Source organism: Rutidosis leptorrhynchoides, chromosome 3 (assembly GCF_046630445.1).
Source record: "Rutidosis leptorrhynchoides isolate AG116_Rl617_1_P2 chromosome 3, CSIRO_AGI_Rlap_v1, whole genome shotgun sequence".
Classification (NCBI taxonomy): Eukaryota; Viridiplantae; Streptophyta; class Magnoliopsida; order Asterales; family Asteraceae; genus Rutidosis; species Rutidosis leptorrhynchoides.
In genome coordinates, this window is record NC_092335.1 from 619605088 (window position 1) to 619627473 (window position 22386).

Here is a 22386-nt window from a genome sequence, read left to right on the forward strand (position 1 = left end):
GATAAAATACCTTGCTTGTTCCCAGTCTTCTTCACTAGGAGCTCCCAAAACACATCTATCACTCTTTTTCCTCTTCCTACTATTCACTTAACCCTCACCATCTTCCTCATAGACTTCACCATGAAAGTAGCACTTGTAATTAATATCTATAACTTTGAGCCTATAAAAAATACATCAAATTGTATTATTAGAAGGACAATTTTGAAATAAAGCAAACCCCACATTAAAAGATATTAGTAAATCACAAATTATAATGAAGAAAATTTCAATAAAAAGATACACCTATCAAATGCTTTGGAGTATTTCTCCGATGTTGACAACATACAATATGTAGAATTCCATCGCGTTTCGACATCAAGACACGGTTTATTTTTAGAATTTATTTTTCCAAACTCAACACATTCCAAGAAGTTATCATACCTAGAAGGGGAAGATCTCAAATACTTAACTGCATTTCTAATCTTCGTAATGGTATTAAATTGCTCATCTAAACCATCTCTAACAACAAGATTGATAATATGTGCACAACATCTCAAATGCACATATTTAAGACCTAAGATTGCGTTCGGCCCGTTGAGCATATCTTTTAAATATCTAATTACCGAATCATTAGATGAAGCATTATCAACAGTTATGGTGAACACCCGATCAATTCCCCATTCTTGTAAGCAAAGATAAACCAACTTTCCTATTGTCACACCTCTATGGTTAGAAATTTGACAAAAGTTAATAATTTTCTTTTTTAAAATCCAATCTTCATCAACCCAGTGAGCCGTAAGATACATATAATTGAAGTTTTGCACGAATGTCCATGTGTCGGTAGTAAGTGACACGGTTTGATTTTTAAAAAGTTGTTTGAGCTTATTCTTCTCTTCTTGATATATTTACAAACAATCTCTAGCTACGGTCCACCTAGATGGAAATTTAAACAAGGGATTCAAATGAACTCCCTTAACCCTTCGTCATCGACAACACTAAAAGGTCTATTGTCTTTAATACACATGCGAGCTAGAGATTTTCTAGCCTTTTCTTGAGAAAAGGATTGAAAAGCCAAACTGCCCCATCCCCCAAAGTGTTGGGCCTTAGGTTCAAAGTGGTTTGTTTTTTCATATCCTTTTTTTTTGTAAACGCGTGATCTTTTGCTTACATTTTTCAAATGATATGACATAGAGCTCGTACCATGGGTTCTCGATCCGGCAGAAATTTTTGTTGGACAAAAACTACATTTTACCTTAGTGTTGTTGCTACCATTGATGTAACTAAAATACTCCCACACCCATGATCCCTTATTACTACCATCTTTCTTTCTTTTTTTTTCATTTTCAGCAGATTCTTTATCAACATCAATTACATGTTCACCATTCTTCTCAAGATCAGCATCAATGACTTGTTCCTTAGTTTGTGCTTTCATCTCCGAAGTTCAAAGAATCATATAAAAGATTATTAGCAACCACTATAAAAAAATAGACCATTCAATATATTATGATTGATTTCAATTGTGACAATAGTACACCACTACTATATATCTATACTTGCAATAAATCACGGTATGATATATAAAGAGTTCGTGTCCATTATTTTCACAACAGTACATCACTACTATATATACTTGATGATAAATCACATTTTCTGTATTCTATTTTTTCACGGCTAAAAATTTTGTATAGATATACAAATTAACATGACATATACAACAACAAGATGATTAGTACATCAACATTCGGGTATATCAAAATAGATCAAAGAAACGCACCAAAAAAAAAAATAGATCAAAGAAAATAATATATGTTGTGATATCATAAAAGTCATGATATATGGCCGACAATTTATGTCCACACATTTATCAATCCATCCCATAAAGTAAAAGACAAAATTATAATTGATATCTTGTAATTGCACAGTAAATCTTGTAATATAAATAAGGCCTCTATGTTAGCCTTCATGATACATAAGAATATTTTCATAATATAAACTATTTCCTACTTCTCTTTATGAACTCGTTGTTCATCTACATATATTAGTATTAGTATAAATCCTAGTTAAAAGAATAGACAATCAAAAGGTAGTTATATACTACAAAGTTACAACAATATAAATAATTTCAACGGTGAGAATAGTTTATCACTCCTAGCTTTACATACTAATCATATAATAAAAAATTTCAATTTTCTATTCATTAACAAGTAAATATTTGACATGGCTTTTAGAACAACAACATAAATTATAAGCAAACCAGTTTCTACATACATAAAAAAAAATATAGGCAAAAACGTGAATATGCAAAACAGTAACATAAGTAATAATTATGATATAATCAAACAAGTATATATTTATAATTTATACATATATATATACACACAAAAAACATGAATAAAATTTATAGCTTAGCACATATATACATATAACACAATAAAACAGTAAACTTACTCTAGTGAACTTGAAATCGTGATTAAGTAGGAGTGGTCGATGAACTTTGAAATATTTTATTGAGTATATGATGAATAATATATTTGATCTATCAAGTATCAATAACAGTGAGAAGTCGTATGTTATATATATATATATATATATATATATATATATATATATATATATATATATATATATATATATATATATATATATATATATATATATATATATATATAGTAGGATCAAGAGGAAAGTAACCATTCGGGGGGAAGCAGGGGGAAGCAAAAACTTTTTTTTTTCGTTTTTCGAAAAAACTTTGTTCACGAACATTATAGATGAGATGAAAATATGAACATTTAGTAGAGACACTTTGTGATAAATGTTTTTTATTTTGGCGGGAAAACGCTCGAAGAAGTAATATATAACAATTATCGTGTTTTTCGAGCGTATTTTGAGGTTTTAGCTATTGGGGTTTAGATATTAGGGTTTAGATATTAGGGTTTATAGGGTTTAGATATTAGGGTTTAGAAATTTAGGGTTTAGGGTTTAGATTTAGGGTTTAGATTTAGGATTTAGATTGAGTTTTTAACACGAACGGTTTAGAGTTTAGGGTTTAGGGTTTGGTGTTTTGGGTTTATGGAATAAACCCAAAACACCAAACCCTAAACCCTAAACCCTAAACTCTAAATCGGGCTAAATTTTACTTCACAAAACATGAAGAAAAAAAAACGTTCATATTCTTCACGAACAATATTATTTTGAATGTTATTTTTGTCGATCGTTTTCCCGCCTAAATAATAACATTCATCACGAGGTGTCTCTTCTAAATGTTCATATTTTCGTGTGATCTTGATGCCGGAAACAAAAAAAATTCAAAAAAAAAAAAAAAAAACGAAACAAAAAAATTTGCTTCCCCCGATTGGTTACTTCCCCATTGATCCTGCCCCTATATATATATATATATATATATATATATATATATATATATATATATATATATATAGGGTCATAATCAAGGGGAAGTGAATTTTCGGGGGGAAGGGGAAAGTAAAGGGTATGATTGTCATTTGTGCACAAAAAGACGCGGTGGCAGTTTTGTAAATAACTCAACTTTCTGACGCAGTGGCATTTTTGTAAATAACTCAAGTTTTCTGACACAATGGCATTTTTGTAAATATTTACCAATATCACCCAGGACCATAACATTCAACATATGTAATATTATGCATTTTGTGTTGTAAATTTAAAAATTCGTGAAAAAATTTATAATATTCAATTCGATGAACGTTACCAATATCACCCAGGACCATAACATTCAACATACGTAATATTATGCATTTTGTGTTGTAAATTTAAAAATTCATGAAAAAATTTATAATATTCAGTTCGATGAACGTTAACTAATATTCATCAAAATGAATATTATCAATTAATATTAACAAAACTGATGCTACCACATAATATTAATGTTTTAAATTTAATAGTTATTTGTATTCAAGCGTATTATATTATTATTTCAATATTAAAATCAAAACATTCATCGTATGTAATGTTATAAAAAATGGACTAATTGATGAAATTCAAATAAAAATATACAATGAAACTTATAAAAACGTTAATTATGCGTAATGTTATCAAAATATGAAATAATTTAAACGATTGAACACTGGAAATATAATGAAATTTAAAAAATTACTCGTGTGTAATGTTAACGAAAATATACAATAAAATTTGAAACATTACTCAGATGTAATGTTATCAATTTATAAATGAAATCGATTATAAAAAGTCCACACAAAAAATATAATGAAATTTAAAACATTTATCGCGTGTAATGTTATTGAAAAATAAAATATATATTTATAAAGTAAAGAATTACAAAAATAAAACATTCGTCATGGGTAATGTTATTAACCTCTAAAAAGACATCAAATAAAACTTCAATCAATGGTTGCAATAAAATTTGATTCACCATGTCAAATTCATCAATTAAATTCAAACGCTGGAGAATTGGTGAATCAAAACTCTCCAAAACTTCAGTATGCACAGTAGGTTACACCTCATCTTCCTTACTACCAAACAAACTCTCAAAAGCTTCAGTATATGCTCAAAAAAGTTGGTCCAGAAATATCTAGTTGATCTAAAACTGGTCCAGAACCTAGAAATATTAATCAAGGGTAATATTTACTAAAAAGAATCATGTAAAAAAAAAAAATCAGAAAACACAAGTAACAAAAAATGTGCGGTGAGTGTAATGTTTTGATATTATTATTTTTTTATTAATGAACAGATATAGAACATAAACCCAAAGAAACCAACAAAGAACAGAATATAGATACTAATATTCTTCATATGTAATATTACTAAAACAATCATGTATAGAAATCAGAAAACACAAGTAAAAAAAATGTGCAGTGAGTGTAATGTTTTCAAATTTTTTTAATTAATGAACAGATACAGAACATAAACCCTAAGAAACAAACATCAAAAGAAGATATATAATAATATTCATCATATGTAATGTTAATAAAAAAAATCATGAATGAAAATCTTTAAAAACAAGTCAAAAAACAAATATTAAAAACAAGTCAAAAAACAAATATGACAAGAATAAACTGGAAAACTTACATTCAGGATCAGAATGTCCAGAATCGAAGCCAGATGAAACAGCAAGAGAAGTAGAACCTTCAACACGATAGGTAGAACCTTCAACACGAGAGGTAGAATCTGAAGCACAAATAGAACTGGAAACCATCGCAAAACCTAATTACACATAAAAAGTAAAAACGAATCAGATACGAAGGATATAACACTAAATTGAGAGGAAAAAAAATGAATCAGTTGAACATATAAACCCTAACTCAAACGTTTATGATGAAGACGAAATCACTAAAAATTGTATGAAGAATCGTAATTGAATATTGACGAAGAGAGAACAAAACCCTAATTTAATGATGATCGACGAAGAAACAAAATCAATTATATCGGTTATTATAAAATCACTGAATTGAACGAATAAATCTATCAGAGGGCCAATAGAAACCCTAACTCAAAGGTTGAAGAAGAAGACGTAATCAATGTAATTCGCTGCGTAATCGTAACAAGAATTGAAGAAGAACGAAGAAGAAAGTCATTATGTAGTATGAATAAATTAAAACGGATTTATGTGATTTAATTAAAAAATAAAGAATAAAAGAAAAAGGAAATTAATGAGATGCCAAAATGACGAAACTGTCCTTGACAGGTTATTAAAGTGACGGGAAAAAGAGAGGTTGTAACACCCGTTTTTCAGTTACGCGTTATTTCGAACGTCATTCGAAATACGAGGCATGTAAGCGTATATTTGGATCCTAAATAAAGTTGGAGTTGATGTTCTAAAACCTTACCATTGGATAGTAAATCTCATTACGTTTCCAACGATATTTGATTCGTCGAAACCGGAGTTACGGTTTGAAAGTTATGACCAAAACAAGTTTCAGTTTCAGACGCAGTTCATTGGGACGCCTTCCAAGCTTTTTGGACGCCGTCCAAGAGGCCTGACAGGCCAGCAACTCTGTTTTACTCAAATTAAAAGGGGTACTTTGGTCTTTTCACTTGTAGACGGATTTGGGGCTTTAATATTAGTTTTAGATCCTATTTTGGATCATTTTGATATCCACACATCTCTCTCATCTTATCTTAGAGAGAGAGGGAGATTCTAGAGAGAGATTTGGAGCTTTGATGAAGAAGAAGCTTGAATCAATCAAAGGTGCGAGTGATGAAGTTGTTCCTTTCGTTCTCGGCTACGTTTTGATTGTTATGGTAAATTCTAAATCCGAATTTCATTGTTTAAGATTCGTGTTTGAGTTAGGGTTTGTGTTAGTTAGAGTTATAAACCCGTTTATTGTGAAATTTGGGGGTTTTGGGTAAGATTCATGTAAGTAAGCCTAAATGGGTGAATTAGGGTTTCAATTGATGAAATTGTTAGTTTGGACCTTGCATGTGTCGGTTAAACCTTAGAACACTTGTGTTGACTTGATTTTTGGGTGTAAACCCTAATTTAGGTCAAATGGGTATTTTGGGTCAAGTAAGCTTGATTCGGTGTCAAATTAAGTTTTGAGTCGAGTTTTGGCGAATCAAGTATGTAAATACTTGATTTAGGTGTTAGTTAGTGTCTTGGAAATATAATCACTAGTCGTTAGTGATTTTGGGCGTTTTTGGGACTTATGTCAAAATGGGTTGACTTTGATTGGGTCAAATTGATAATGACACTAATTTGGATTAAAGGGATGTTAAACGCTTTTGTTAAGTGTTAAATTATGTTTTTGGATGTAATTACTCGTGAGTAGTAATATTGGGTTAAAATAATATTTTAACATAAGTCAAGCGTGGTCAAAAGCAAAATGGGTCAATATTGCTCGTGTTGGGGTTTTTGATGTAAAAGGCATTTGAAATGGTCACTACCTAAGTAGTAACATAGTGTCGGGACCTAGGTTGGTCTAATTGGTGTTAAGTATAATTTGAGTTAAATTGTACTTTGTAGATTGGGTATGAATTACCACCCAAAGTGGTAATCGGTTTTTGTCCATTAGGTGTTAAATGGGCGGGTTTTGGCGAGCAAGGTGTGATCCCTCGGCTAAGGGATGATTTTGTCGAATTCTATTTTAGAGAATGTATAATTATGTGTAATTATGCCTATGTGTAATATAGGTGATTACTTGCTCGGATTTGAGGACGGAGATCATGTTGTACATGACTTATGCGGGTATTCCAAGGTGAGTGGAATAATTATATGCGTAGATATATAATGTATTTATTTATGTAGAGTGAGATGTGAAGTGTCGATGTGCTAAGACACCACGTTCACGTGACGAGTGAAGTGTCGATGTGCTAAGACACCACTCAAAATAATATGACGGGTGAAGTGTCGATGTATTAAGACGCCACCCGGGGTGAAGTGTTGATGTGTTAAGACACCACCCGGAGTGAAGTATCGATGTGCTAAGATGCCACTCCAAGAAATTAAAGGATGAAGTGTCGATGTGTTAAGACGCCATCCGGGGTGAAGTATCGACTTGTTAAGATGCCACTCCAAGTAAGATGAAGGGTGAAGTGCCGATGTGTTAAGGCGCCACTCGAGGTGAAGTATCGACGTGTTAAGATGCCACCTCAACTAAAATGAAGAGTGAAGTGTCGAAGTGTTAAGACACCACTCGGGGTGAAGTGTCGACGTGTTAAGACGCCACCCAGGGTGAAGTATCGACGTGTTAAGATTGCACCCGTGGGATTAGTGTATGACGTGTTAAGTACTCTAACGGTTGTTATGAACACCGATGGAAAATTCGAGTACCATTCCTTGTGCTATTGGTTAACCATGGTTATTATGTTGTAGTGTAACATATTATATTGTTCGAGTTACATATATGCTATTGTTGTGCTAGCTTGTGGTATTAGAGGTATATAGCTTTATATTTGTGATTATAAGCTAATTGTGTTTGCTAGCATGTATGCGGTATATGAGTAAGTGATTGCAAGTAGGTATATTATATATGTACGTGTATAACTATTGCATTCACTAAGCTTCATGCTTACCCCTCTCGTTGTTTACCTTTTTACAAGTATTGTGTTATGAAGCTAGCTAGTTGTTAGACTAGATGCATAGGAGCGCTTGGGCTCGAAGGGGTAGCTTTTGGTTATATGGACGCGGATTAGGGATTTGGTAGTCTCCGGGATTATGCTCTTGGTATTGGGTTGGGTTATAGAGTCCTAATCCATCTAAAGAGATAAATGGGTTGAAATCGCTACATTATTTGTAAAACGGGTCATTGTGAGCCCGGTGTTGTAAAACTTATTTTCATTGCGGAAATCTCTTAGTTTTACTTAATATGATGTGTTGTGAAAGTTGTTTCGTTTAAAAGTGTCGGGAAGCGGGTTTTCCGCTTGCGTGAATTTGAAAAAATGATCAGGAACTTTTAGTTCAATTGGATGCCGTCCCAAAGGCTTGGACACCGTCCAGTCCTTCAGAGCTGGACGCCGTCCAGATGTACTGTCCCAGAAATGTTTTTTTTAGGGCGTATTTTTGGTAAAACGAAGTTGGGTCGTTACAAGTGCTATCAGAGCATAGTCGAAGGGAATTAGATGACCTTAGAATAGGTGCATAGTCTTAGACTTATTGGCGGTTGTGCGTTATTTGCGGGACTTTTAAGAATACGGGTCGGATTGAGATTTGTTAGTGCCTTAGAGTTGGTGACTAACTAGGACTTGTTTTTGTCCAAAGTGTGATTATGTGGGGCCTTATTTCGTGTGTAAATTAGTGCCTTAGACAGATAGTGCCTAATGTAAGTAGGCGAACTTGGACGTTGTTTCAGTGATAGTCACCTAGGTTGTAGGTTGACTTGTTGTTGCGGTGTACTTGTGCACATTTATTATTATATTGTAGATAGGTGTATATATACAGGTATCTTTTGTGCGGTATCCTAGGGATGAATCTATTGGAGAGATTCGTATGTTTGGCGGTTTTGAGTGATCAAGTTCACGGTAAGGACTTTGGTCATTCGGGTACTAGGAGTGAATTCCGGGGTGACCATGGTAGGACACATAAGAGCTAACTCAAGAAACCTCCGATTGTAACCATCAAGATCGTTGCCAACAGCTTTCAATTGCGTAAACTCTATTTCCATCTTTTATATCTCGGTTCTCGGACAATACTCATCAATCATAGCCGCTTTGAACTCCTCCCATGGCGTAGCATACGCCTCATCAATACCTTGTGCCTGAGCCTTGGTGTTCCACCAAGTGAGGGCACCATCAGATAGCGTGCAGGAAGCAAATTTGGTTTTGTTGGACTCGGAACAGTTGCTGACTCGGAATACTGATTCAAGCTTTTCAAACCATCTTGTGAGACCAAAAGGCCCCTCAGTTCCGCTGAAGTTTTGTGGCTTACAGCTCTGGAATTCCTTGTAGGTGCACTCTTTTCGAACGGGTTGGATAACCGACGGTGGTTCAGCTTGAGGGTTCATTTCCGCCAAGGCTGCGGCGACTCGTTCATTAATCATCTCTTCGATTTGAGCTGCTGTGGGTGTTGTTCGTGTGTTTGCCATTGAAAGGACCGGTCCTAATCCTCCCGGACGAAGTCTTCAACAGTTGGTCCCATTGCGATGATCGACTCCAAGTAATATCCTTAATTTGAGCTAATGCACAGCGGAAGACTTAATTCGTACCTGAGAATAACATGCTATAAAATGTCAACATAAAGTTGGTGAGATATATAGGTTTGATGCTAGCAGCGTTATAACTATGGACCACAAGATTTCATAGGTAAACATTTTAATAAAAATATTCTAAGTGGTTGAGCACTTGGTAACCATACTTAACATTTAATCACGTCGCATATTCCCTTTATTATGAAATCTTACTACACTGTACCAAGTGTAGTCACGAAACGAAGTACTGTGCAACCGTTGAATACTGGTCGTCCAGTCCGGTTGGGGTTGTCAGGCCCGATAGATCTATCAACAGGATTCGCGTTTACAATACCGCTGTAAATATTAGTTACCAAGCTACAGGGAAGTATGCCAGTGGTACAACTCAACGTAGAATATATTTTCAGTTACTTGTGTCCATAACGTAAAACATTTATAAAAACAGCACATGTATTCTCAGCCCAAAATATTTAGAGTTAAAAGGGATCTATATACTCACCATACTGTATTTTGTAGTAAAAATACATATAACATTTTTGAACAAATGTAAGGTTGGCCTCGGATTCACGAACCTATATCATTTATATATACATATTAACACATATAATGGTAACCAAATAATTTATTTATTAATTGATATATTAATAACATATATGTTCCATTACTAACTTGGTTATCTATTTTTATCTTATATACTTTAGATAAATAATTAGTATTTATTATAAAAATATCAATATAGTTATGTTATATGTAGTACATATAGTTTTACTTAACTAATTATTTATTTGATAAAATAAAATTGATAATAAATAAAAATTTGTTCCATCCTATAATCATAATTCATAATAATAATAATAGTTGTAAAAAAAAATGATAATTTTTATAAAAGTGATGAATACTAATAATAATAATTATAATAATTATAATAATAATAATAATAATAATAATAATAATAATAATAATAATAATAATAATAATAATAATAATAATAATAAAATTTGTAAAACTACCTCACAAGCTTTTAAAAAAATTTCGCAGCCCATGCCCGGGCTCGAACTTGAGACCTCTCGGAAGTACACAAACACTCAGCACCATCCCTCCATTCCATTTTTTTGATTTAATACCATCTATGATAATATATATCCCGTATTAATTTTCTGTTAAAGCTCTTCTTTCCCAAATAACCCAATCGATCCCACTGAAAACTCTATAACTCATTTGGCCCAACTTATTTCCGCCCAACAGTTTAATCATGGCCCAAACAACTCAAATAGTCCTTTACTAATTCGTGGCCCAAGTTGCAAAAGAATAAAAAGGATCCGATATCCTTTATTTTAATCGAGCGGTTTGTAAAAAAAAAATATAATCTAGGGTGAACTGGAAACACGAATCTGCAGTAGCAGTGATGGGTTCACGATGGTGGTTGAGACAGGAAGACAAACGCAGCAAAATAGAAAATAGAAAGTGGAATACAGTAGCGAGGGTTGTGGTTCGATCGAGACAGAGAAGGAAAAGAAAATAAATTGCTGTATAACTCGCGAAGAACACTTCAAAACTTAATTGTGGATTTCGAATTTAAGGTTGTTTTGAGGTAAAGTTTCAACACGAATTAGGTTGTAAATCTTTCATAGAAACTTTGTGGATCATTAATTTTAGTAGAAACTTCAAAACGATTCTCAATTTCTCGATGAACCATTCGATTGACTTTTTGAGTTTAAAAGTTTAACTCCCAAAATATGATTTTGATACAAGAAATTGATTGTTGAAAACTTACAGGTAGTTTAAGTATATAATTCCTATTACTTCTGTATTAATACTTCTAAAAATCTGTTTCTAATTTGAATTATGTTTGAAAGGTGTGTCGAGTCTGTTTCCTCCTTCAGCTTCTGTTTTCCTTCTCTCCTTTGTAGTAGACGAATTATAGGGATTGGTTTGTTGTTGGTTTCTGAAAGTTTGTGATAGTAAACAAAGGACGATCGATTGTATTATTGTGAGGAGTGGTTCGACAGCAAGAATCAATTAAGGGAATAAATAAATAAAACAAATAAAAAAGTTGAGTTGATGGATAACAGATTAGAGAAATAGATCTGATTTGAAGACTTTGTAGCAATGAGACAATTTAAAGAAAAAGGCAGACAGCTATATACAACTGGTTTGATTCATATTAGTGCGTATGATTAATTAACATAATTAAAAATTCTAATAACGTTATTAATATAATTAATATTTATAATGTTAATATTATATATATATATATATATATATATATACTAATTGATATTAATAACATTATTTATGGTAAAAAAAAAATATTTAGTTATATTATTTTCTACTAACTATAATAACAATGTTACTAAAAATCAATAAACAATACATGTATTAATCACCTTAGTTAATAATATCTAAATTTCAACTAGATAATAATAATTTTAATCAATCTTATAGTAAGATTTATATATTGAGTATTTATTTTGATAATCATTACATTAGATTTATTATATTTTAATAATTAATGTTAATGAAATTAGTAATAATAAAATTTGTCATAACAGTTATATTTTTAGCTCGCCATTACATTTAATATATTTAGTTTACCATTTATTACATATGTAATGTCTACCATTCATATATATACACACACACATACGTATACATATTTATTTACACTCAATTGTTCGTGAATCGTCAGGCATGGTCAAAGGGTAACTAATTATCTGAATATAGATTTTAAACTTTCCAGACTCAAAATTACAGATTTTGCTTATCGTGTCGGAAACATATAGAGATTAGGGTTTAAATTTGGTCGAAAATTTCCGGGTCGTTACATTACCCACCCGTTAAAGAAATTTCGTCCTCGAAATTTGGTAGAGGTTGTCATAAACAACAATAGGAATGTTTTCATGACGAATATGAGGTAATAATGAAATTTTATCATTATTGAAAGATTTAGATAAAACGATTTGGTTATGTGAGACGCACGAGCGAAGCTATCACAAAAGAGTGAAATGAGTAAATATAGAATTGTTGTAACCGATGACGTGATTATGATCGATTTCCGGGATTTAAGGGTTTTAAAGAAAATCTTATGTAATAAGATTTAGTTTTGCGGCGATCAGGATCTTCTTTGATTTAACGCGGCAATCTGTTTTGATTTCTTTGTCGAATATTTCACTATAAATTTACCTCCTTCCCTTTCTTTCTTCCCACATCTTCTATTCTTTCTCTTTAGTTCCTACTTTAAGACATTCGCTAATATGCTCCATCCCATTCTAACCCTTGTTATATTTCTAACTTTCATATCTTTCATTCTTCTTTTTCATCTATCACCAGAAGAATCTATTCTCTTTTATCCTTTCCTTGGAATTATAATGTTTTTAATTCTCCCGTGCCTTTACGTTGCAATACGTATTGATATGCACGGTTTGTAGTTTCGGGGTTGTTGTTAGGTTTTATACCTTCCCTTATATTTCGATGTTCCTACTCCCGTCCCTTAAAATCATTGTCATCCACAGTTAATGCTCTCTCTTATTTGCTGTGGTTTATGTTCCTATTTCTATTCTGAAGTTTTGTCCCTTCATTTCTTCTTCCCGTCCTCGAGCCAAGCGAACAATGGTCCGAAATTCGTAGGTAGGAAATTTGGAATGAACCTTGCTATTGGTTTTAGAATGAAATTGTAATGGCACGATCTTGATTCGTTAAATTACTCGAATATTCCGGAAAAAAAAAAATAGAACTATCAAGGTGATACGTTCTAATATGTTTGAAGACTTGATAGAATGTAAGAGCTGTGTAACATGGCACATGATGACGGTACTGTGAATCATCACATTCCATTAGAAACTTAACATGACTTACTGTAATATAATGAAGTTGATCAAGTTTCATTATATTATACTAATTCATGCATCAGTTCCCAACACTACTTCAAAACATTCATATTTTAACTTCAGAGGTTTCAGAATTTAGAAACTAATACAGTTTCTTTTATATTGTAACGCAGATGTTACGAAGTGATAAATGATTTTAGATGGGAATAATATCTCCAGAAATTTGAAGAATATGCATAATGGAAGATATGAAAATATCTTATAATCTCTAAGATAAAATGTTGATGAAGAATATCATCCGAAAAGATTTAGAATAAAGAATAGGATTCTTACTAACGATTTCAGCAGGCACTGAATCATTTGAATCCTTTGAAGTCGAGTTTAGTTTTCATGATTTGTTCACGGTTTCCTTCATACTTTTCTCAACCCGATTTCCAATTTCAACCCTTATCTTTTTTCTTTTTTTTTCTAAGCTTTTCCAACATACTTCACTTCATAGTAATCTTTTGACTATTTAAGGTCGTTTACGGTTTTTGCTGCTTCATTAGCATTTCAAGAACTACTTCATAGTCCAGGGTGTTTTTCAGAACTTCACATTCGAAATATGTAATTCTTAGGGATAGACGTTTTCGGTATAACTGGGAGAATTTCTACGAGATTTTCAAAATACTGATTGCGGATTTCACCAAAAAGATAATGAGTTGCTGGTACATCTGCTGATGATGTTGTGAAATAAGAAAAAAAATTCTCTGGTAACGACGGCGAAAGGACAAGATATAAATATCGAGGTTATAGTAGGAGTAGTCTCACTGAGAAGTCGAAGTGGAGCTGTGACAAAATTAGCTTCCTGAAAAGAAATTGTAGGGTTGTTTTTGCTAATAAATGGCATATGATTCAACACTATATGTGTTAAACTATGAATTTGGATTCGAGAGTTTTTCAGGTGCGCAAATCTTTTCTTCTATAGACGAGGTGCGGCGGGTTCGACTTATTGATCGAGGCGTTTTCTAGAATCATGAAAAGTTGTGAATACGAATTGTAATCGTCAAGATACGAATGAGGTTTAAAATAGAATCAAGTGGCAAACTTGAAGAATTGTTTAGTTTCATATGTTATAATCAGCATTTTAATTCATTTTAATTGTCCAAAGTTAGCAGTCCAATTGTCCAATAGTCTGATAGTTCAATAATATATATATATATATATATATATATATATATATATATATATATATATATATATAATATTCGAATAATATATATATATATATATATATATAATATTCGAATTAAATAATACGTATCGTGACCCGTGTACCGGTCTCAGTGTCGATCACAACTTAAAGTATATATATATTTTGGAATCAGCTCCGACCCTGTATAGCCAACTCCCTCCTTCACATATAGAGTGTCTACGGTTGTTCCGAAATATATATATAGATGGGTCAATATGATAAGTCGAAACCTTGTATACGTGTCCCGTTATTTAAATGCGTAAAATAAATAAATATATATCATGACCCATTATACAACGTGTTGTCTCAGAATTAATCCGACGTATTGTTGTACATGTGTCCCGACAGTATGTACAGTGCAGAAATTAAAATTGCGAGAATGTAAATTGCGATAAATTAAATGTTAATCAGTTAGCTGGGAACAGTTAGCCGGAACAGTTAGCGTGGATTCCTATCACAATTTCAATTAATTAATTCGTTTGTTTCTAACACTTTTTATTTTCGTTCAATGTTTTCTTCATTATGCCAATTGTTGGATTCTGATAGGTCAAAATCCAAATATGAAATTTGAATAGAAATGGTTATTTTGTGGTGAACGGATACGTATATCAGTAGTTGTAAGTAGGACAGTAAATGATCGTTGAATCAGATTCGAAGAATGTACAATGTAACTTATTAATGTGAATTCTAAATATTCCTCGGGTACTACCCACCCGTTAAAATATTTTCATCATTAACAGTTTGTACGAAAGAATTTTTTTTTTTAATTACAATCTTTATGAAAATATACTTGCATATATATTTTCTTCAGATGTAATCATAGATTTAATGAGTCAATAAAATATTAAACTCATCAGGTTTATTGTTAATACTAGATTACATAATCTCTAAAGCATTAGAGATTACCTAGTCGTCATATTGAACGAAGGTAGTGAGGTAGAATGGTACGTAAATCGAAGATAATCGATGTAGAACGATATGTAGAACGAAAATAAAGTGGATAGAGTGATACGTAGAACGGTGATTATACTCGAGGTTTAATTTGTGACGTTGAGATTTACGACGTGGTGGTGGTTTGAGGGTGATAAGGATACCATTGACGTTGATGATGGTGATGTTGTTGATGGTGTTGGTACTGAAGATTGCGATGTTGATGTTACTGGAGGTACTGGTTATGCTGTCGGTGCTGCTGCTGACGTTGGTATTCTTCGTACCATGTTCTCCAAAACCGTCACACGAGCGCGTAGTTCATTAACTTCTGCTGGTACACCGGGATGATTGGCGGTTGGAGCGAGCGTATGTAATCATGATGAGATATTCGGAAGAGAAAATGGTTTCTCGAACAGGTTCGCCTGTAAGTGATTCAGGTTCATCGCCAAGAGGACAATTTGGTGAAGGGAAAGGATCTTGGATGTGAAATGATTTTCGGATGTCGGATGATATTCTATCTATATAGAATATCTATATATAATACAAAAGATTTCGTAGACTACGGAGGAATTTACGGCATATGTCAAGCAAGTCTACAGCTGCGCTAAAATATGAGTTTTGTCTATATACTATCGATGCACTAAATGCAGTAAGACGTGTCTAGACTAGAGAATGATAGGCAGGCAATTTCCTAAGGATGATAAGCAGATAGTTTCCGACTAGAAATGATAAGCAAAACTTTTTGACATGTAGACACGGTCAAAGTCCAGACTCACTAATGTATCCTAACAACTACCAGTTAGACACACTAATGGGTAACCTGGTTCGCTAAGACCAACGCTCTGATACCAACTGAAAGGACCGGTCCTAATCCTCCCGGACGAAGTCTTCAACAGTTGGTCCCATTGCGATGATCGACTCCAAGTAATATCCTTAATTTGAGCTAATGCACAGCGGAAGACTTAATTCGTACCTGAGAATAACATGCTATAAAATGTCAACATAAAGTTGGTGAGATATATAGGTTTGATGCTAGCAGCATTATAACTATGGACCACAAGATTTCATAGGTAAACATTTTAATAAAAATATTCTAAGTGGTTGAGCACTTGGTAACCATACTTAACATTTAATCACGTCGCATATTCCCTTTATTATGAAATCTTACTACACTGTACCAAGTGTAGTCACGAAACGAAGTACTGTGCAACCGTTGAATACTGGTCGTCCAGTCCGGTTGGGGTTGTCAGGCCCGATAGATCTATCAACAGGATTCGCGTTTACAATATCGCTGTAAATATTAGTTACCAAGCTACAGGGAAGTATGCCAGTGGTACAACTCAACGTAGAATATATTTTCAGTTACTTGTGTCCATAACGTAAAACATTTATAAAAACAGCACATGTATTCTCAGCCCAAAATATTTAGAGTTAAAAGGGATCTATATACTCACCATACTGTATTTTGTAGTAAAAATACATATAACATCTTTGAACAAATGTAAGGTTGGCCTCGGATTCACGAACCTATATCATTTATATATACATATTAACACATATAATGGTAACCAAATAATTTATTTATTAATTGATATATTAATAACATATATGTTCCATTACTAACTTGGTTATCTATTTTTATCTTATATACTTTAGATAAATAATTAGTATTTATTATAAAAATATCAATATAGTTATGTTATATGTAGTACATATAGTTTTACTTAACTAATTATTTATTTGATAAAATAAAATTGATAATAAATAAAAATTTGTTCCATCCTATAATCATAATTCATAATAATAATAATAGTTGTAAAAAAAAAATGATAATTTTTATAAAAGTGATGAATACTAATAATAATAATTATAATAATTATAATAATAATAATAATAATAATAATAATAATAATAATAATAATAATAATAATAATAATAATAATAATAATAAAATTTGTAAAACTACCTCACAAGCTTTTAAAAAAATTTCGCAGCCCATGCCCGGGCTCGAACTTGAGACCTCTCGGAAGTACACAAACACTCAGCACCATCCCTCCATTCCATTTTTCTGATTTAATACCATCTATGATAATATATATCCCGTATTAATTTTCTGTTAAAGCTCTTCTTTCCCAAATAACCCAATCGATCCCACTGAAAACTCTATAACTCATTTGGCCCAACTTATTTCCGCCCAACAGTTTAATCATGGCCCAAACAACTCAAATAGTCCTTTACTAATTCGTGGCCCAAGTTGCAAAAGAATAAAAAGGATCCGATATCCTTTATTTTAATCGAGCGGTTTGTAAAAAAAAAATATAATCTAGGGTGAACTGGAAACACGAATCTGCAGTAGCAGTGATGGGTTCACGATGGTGGTTGAGACAGGAAGACAAACGCAGCAAAATAGAAAATAGAAAGTGGAATACAGTAGCGAGGGTTGTGGTTCGATCGAGACAGAGAAGGAAAAGAAAATAAATTGCTGTATAACTCGCGAAGAACACTTCAAAACTTAATTGTGGATTTCGAATTTAAGGTTGTTTTGAGGTAAAGTTTCAACACGAATTAGGTTGTAAATCTTTCATAGAAACTTTGTGGATCATTAATTTTAGTAGAAACTTCAAAACGATTCTCAATTTCTCGATGAACCATTCGATTGACTTTTTGAGTTTAAAAGTTTAACTCCCAAAATATGATTTTGATACAAGAAATTGATTGTTGAAAACTTACAGGTAGTTTAAGTATATAATTCCTATTACTTCTGTATTAATACTTCTAAAAATCTGTTTCTAATTTGAATTATGTTTGAAAGGTGTGTCGAGTCTGTTTCCTCCTTCAGCTTCTGTTTTCCTTCTCTCCTTTGTAGTAGACGAATTATAGGGATTGGTTTGTTGTTGGTTTCTGAAAGTTTGTGATAGTAAACAAAGGACGATCGATTGTATTATTGTGAGGAGTGGTTCGACAGCAAGAATCAATTAAGGGAATAAATAAATAAAACAAATAAAAAAGTTGAGTTGATGGATAACAGATTAGAGAAATAGATCTGATTTGAAGACTTTGTAGCAATGAGACAATTTAAAGAAAAAGGCAGACAGCTATATACAACTGGTTTGATTCATATTAGTGCGTATGATTAATTAACATAATTAAAAATTCTAATAACGTTATTAATATAATTAATATTTATAATGTTAATATTATATATATATATATATATATATATATATATATATATATATATATATATATATATATATATATATATATATATATATATATATATATATATATATATATATACTAATTGATATTAATAACATTATTTATGGTAAAAAAAAATTATTTAGTTATATTATTTTCTACTAACTATAATAACAATGTTACTAAAAATCAATAAACAATACATGTATTAATCACCTTAGTTAATAATATCTAAATTTCAACTAGATAATAATAATTTTAATCAATCTTATAGTAATATTTATATATTGAGTATTTATTTTGATAATCATTACATTAGATTTATTATATTTTAATAATTAATGTTAATGAAATTAGTAATAATAAAATTTGTCATAACAGTTATATTTTTAGCTCGCCATTACATTTAATATATTTAGTTTACCATTTATTACATATGTAATGTCTACCATTCATATATATACACACACACATACGTATACATATTTATTTACACTCAATTGTTCGTGAATCGTCAGGCATGGTCAAAGGGTAACTAATTATCTGAATATAGATTTTAAACTTTCCAGACTCAAAATTACAGATTTTGCTTATCGTGTCGGAAACATATAGAGATTAGGGTTTAAATTTGGTCGAAAATTTCCGGGTCGTTACAGCCATTGCCCTTCGAAACAGAAATTTTGACTTAAGTCAAAATCCAGCATTTAATATATAATAATATAGTATATAGTAAACAGGGAAACAACACAACGCATGCCAATATAGTAACGCAACCAGGTATAAATACCGCAAAACCAACATACAGTAACGTAAATAGAACACTATGCAAGGATTAAACAACGCAAAGTTCCATTAATAAAGAGTTGCATACATAAGTTCGTACATTACATAAGGAAAACATGGAACTACAAACGAGATTACAAAAAGAAACCTACTACAAAGCTCTATGGTGATGGTGGGTAAAGGATGTCCAGCACATGGGACATCTGCTCCTCGAGCTCAGTTACCCGAGCACGGAGGATCTCCACCTCCCTTGCCAGTTCCTCGACAGGGGGAGGGGCTGGCAGAGCAGGCGGTGCTGCTGGTGCAGGTGGTGCTAGTGGTGCAGATGGTCCGGCTCCAGAGGTAGATGCTGCACGGCGGTAAGGCTTACGCATGAACGGGTCAGCCGGGTAAGGCACGACCTGCTTACGGGCGGTAACCCTATGACGTTGGCCATGTGCGTCAGTGAATGCTCGACCTCCGTTGATCCCCGGAATAACGGTGCCATCGAAATGGTACCGCTTCTTCGGCGGGGTGGAGGGTGGCTGCACAGGTGCATCATCAAGGTTCTCCTCGTCGGAGTCGTCGTCACTAGTGTCGTATGTGGATGAGTCGTCGGATGATGAATCAGCTGGGGGTGGCGATGATTGGCAACCGGTAGTCATGATCCGGTATCTGAAAGGTAGGATCGGTATGACACGTCCATCAGGAAGGCGTCGGCACCAATGGTTATGCTCATTACGGAACGGGACGTCCCCGTATTCCCCGGGAATCACAACACCACCGGGGCGGGGCTGTGGCTCCTGAGGTACCGGGGCAACTGGAGCTGGAATCTCCGGAGGGTCCTGGGTTCCGACTGCGGTAACCACTGGTACAGGTGTATGGCTGCTGGTTCCGGAGGATGAAGCGCCGGGGTCACTGGTTAACGGGATTTGTGTGTCGGTAGCAGAAGTAGGTGAGGTGGCTGACGAGTCTGAATTGCTGCCCAAAATAATGACAGGTGGAATATCCGACATCTGAACAAGGAAAATAAATTTTCCATATCAGTAAGTCATAAGCAAGCAAGTATTAGGCACTATAGCAACCTAGCATGGCAATCAGCCCTAATCAGAGATAACATGTGAAAGCAGATAGTGATCATGCAAAGGCAGAAATAGGCATACAGTAAGTTCGCATGGCAGTAAAGATAAGCAATAGCATGCAGTAAGATCATAGCAGTAAAAGTAATCAGTAGCATGCAGTAAGTCTCGCAGAAACAAGTAAACAAGCTAGTTGTAGATTAGTCCTATTAGTGAATCCTACTTAGGTCCGGTCTAGACTCACTAATGCAACCTAATTCCCTACAACCAATGCTCTGATACCAACTGTGACGCCCCGTACAAAACCATCATGTACGGATCATCAACAACAGGATCATCACAAGGTCAAACACTATATGCTGTTTGAAAACCGATTTGCATTCATTAAAAGATAACGTTTTACAAAGATAACATGTCATAAGACTTATTACAAACCATTGCTCCAAAATAACATAAGTTTACGAATGCAAAACATAAGTTTCATAATTTGAGACATCTCTAGTAATGCAGCGGATAACTAGTACAGTAGGTCCATAACAGCAATTCAATAACAGCATGACAGCAAGTGTAACAGCATGACATCAAGTCTAACAGCGGAAGCAATAAACCTCTAGGCACCTGAGAAATACACGCTTAAAAAGTCAAAACGAATGTTGGTGAGCTATAGTTTAAGTTGTAATAGTAACGTAAGACAGGCCACGAGATTTCAGTGCTGCAACAGCGTATCAAAACAGTATGAAAAGTATATGCATAACCGTGGGCACCCGGTAACTAAACTTAACGTTTATAACCCCCTGAAAGTACACTTGGCGAGTGCGTATGTCCACGAAGTATTAAACACCCGTTAAATACTAGCGCGACTAGCCCGAGTGGGGATGTCAAACCCTATGGATCCATATCTAAGATTCGCGTTCACCGGTTCAAAAACCAATGATTAAACGTTACCATGCTAAGGGGAATGTTTATGCCGTTGTATAAACCACACATATATAAAGTTTAAGTACTCGTGCCTAACATGTAAAACATAAAAAGCGCATGTATTCTCAGTCCTAAAAATAGTAACAGTGGTAAAAAGGGATGCTATAACTCACAGTGATAAAAGCGGTAAAGTCGGTAATGAAAGTACGCAAGTAGTAAGTCGGTCCGAAAGGTCGTCAACCTAAATCAAATGTTACTAGGTCAGTAGGTTGTATTTATAAATTCTAATAGTGCATAAAATAAGTTTAAGTGTCATCATCATCATCATTCATCATCATAAAAGCTAAGTAAGTTTGACGAGAATAGAGATCGAAACAATAGGCTGACTTCGGTCAGCTGCTACGACCTCTACGTAAATCGAAAAGACGCATGGTCAGTGGCTATGGCTCCGTATATGAGTCCCCTAACAGATGACCAATTTTCAGAAACTAACTCGTCTTCGTTTGACTGTGGCGACGGTTTAAGTATGAGTAGGTCAGAAATTTCAGCACAACGTTAATAGGGTGTAGTGACTCTCGGAGGGCCATAAATCCTAAACCGTAACTCGGATTAAGATGAGACCTAAAAGGAAAATCATATACTCGAACCGAACTAACTGAAAATAAACTTTCCAGTAGCCCAGGTGGTTTGATCAGATACGAAAATCAGTGGGTTATGTGCTCCGGTGGGGTTCTTAGTACTTGATGCTCATCACGGTTCTCATCCTTGATGCTTGTAGCTTCAAGTGTACAACTCGTTGATGGTTTAACATCACTTTTGACCAAGATTCACCATCAATACAC

At 33.5% G+C, this 22386-nt stretch overlaps 1 protein-coding gene across 1 annotated transcript; it reads right to left on the reverse strand.

Moving 5' to 3' along the window:
• Positions 1-937: 937 nt before the first annotated feature.
• Positions 938-1411, reverse strand: LOC139902279 (uncharacterized). Its single transcript, XM_071884918.1, has one exon. It carries the CDS (start codon positions 1409-1411, stop codon positions 938-940), a length of 474 nt encoding a protein of 157 aa, XP_071741019.1.
• Between the last annotated feature and the right edge of the window lie 20975 nt (positions 1412-22386).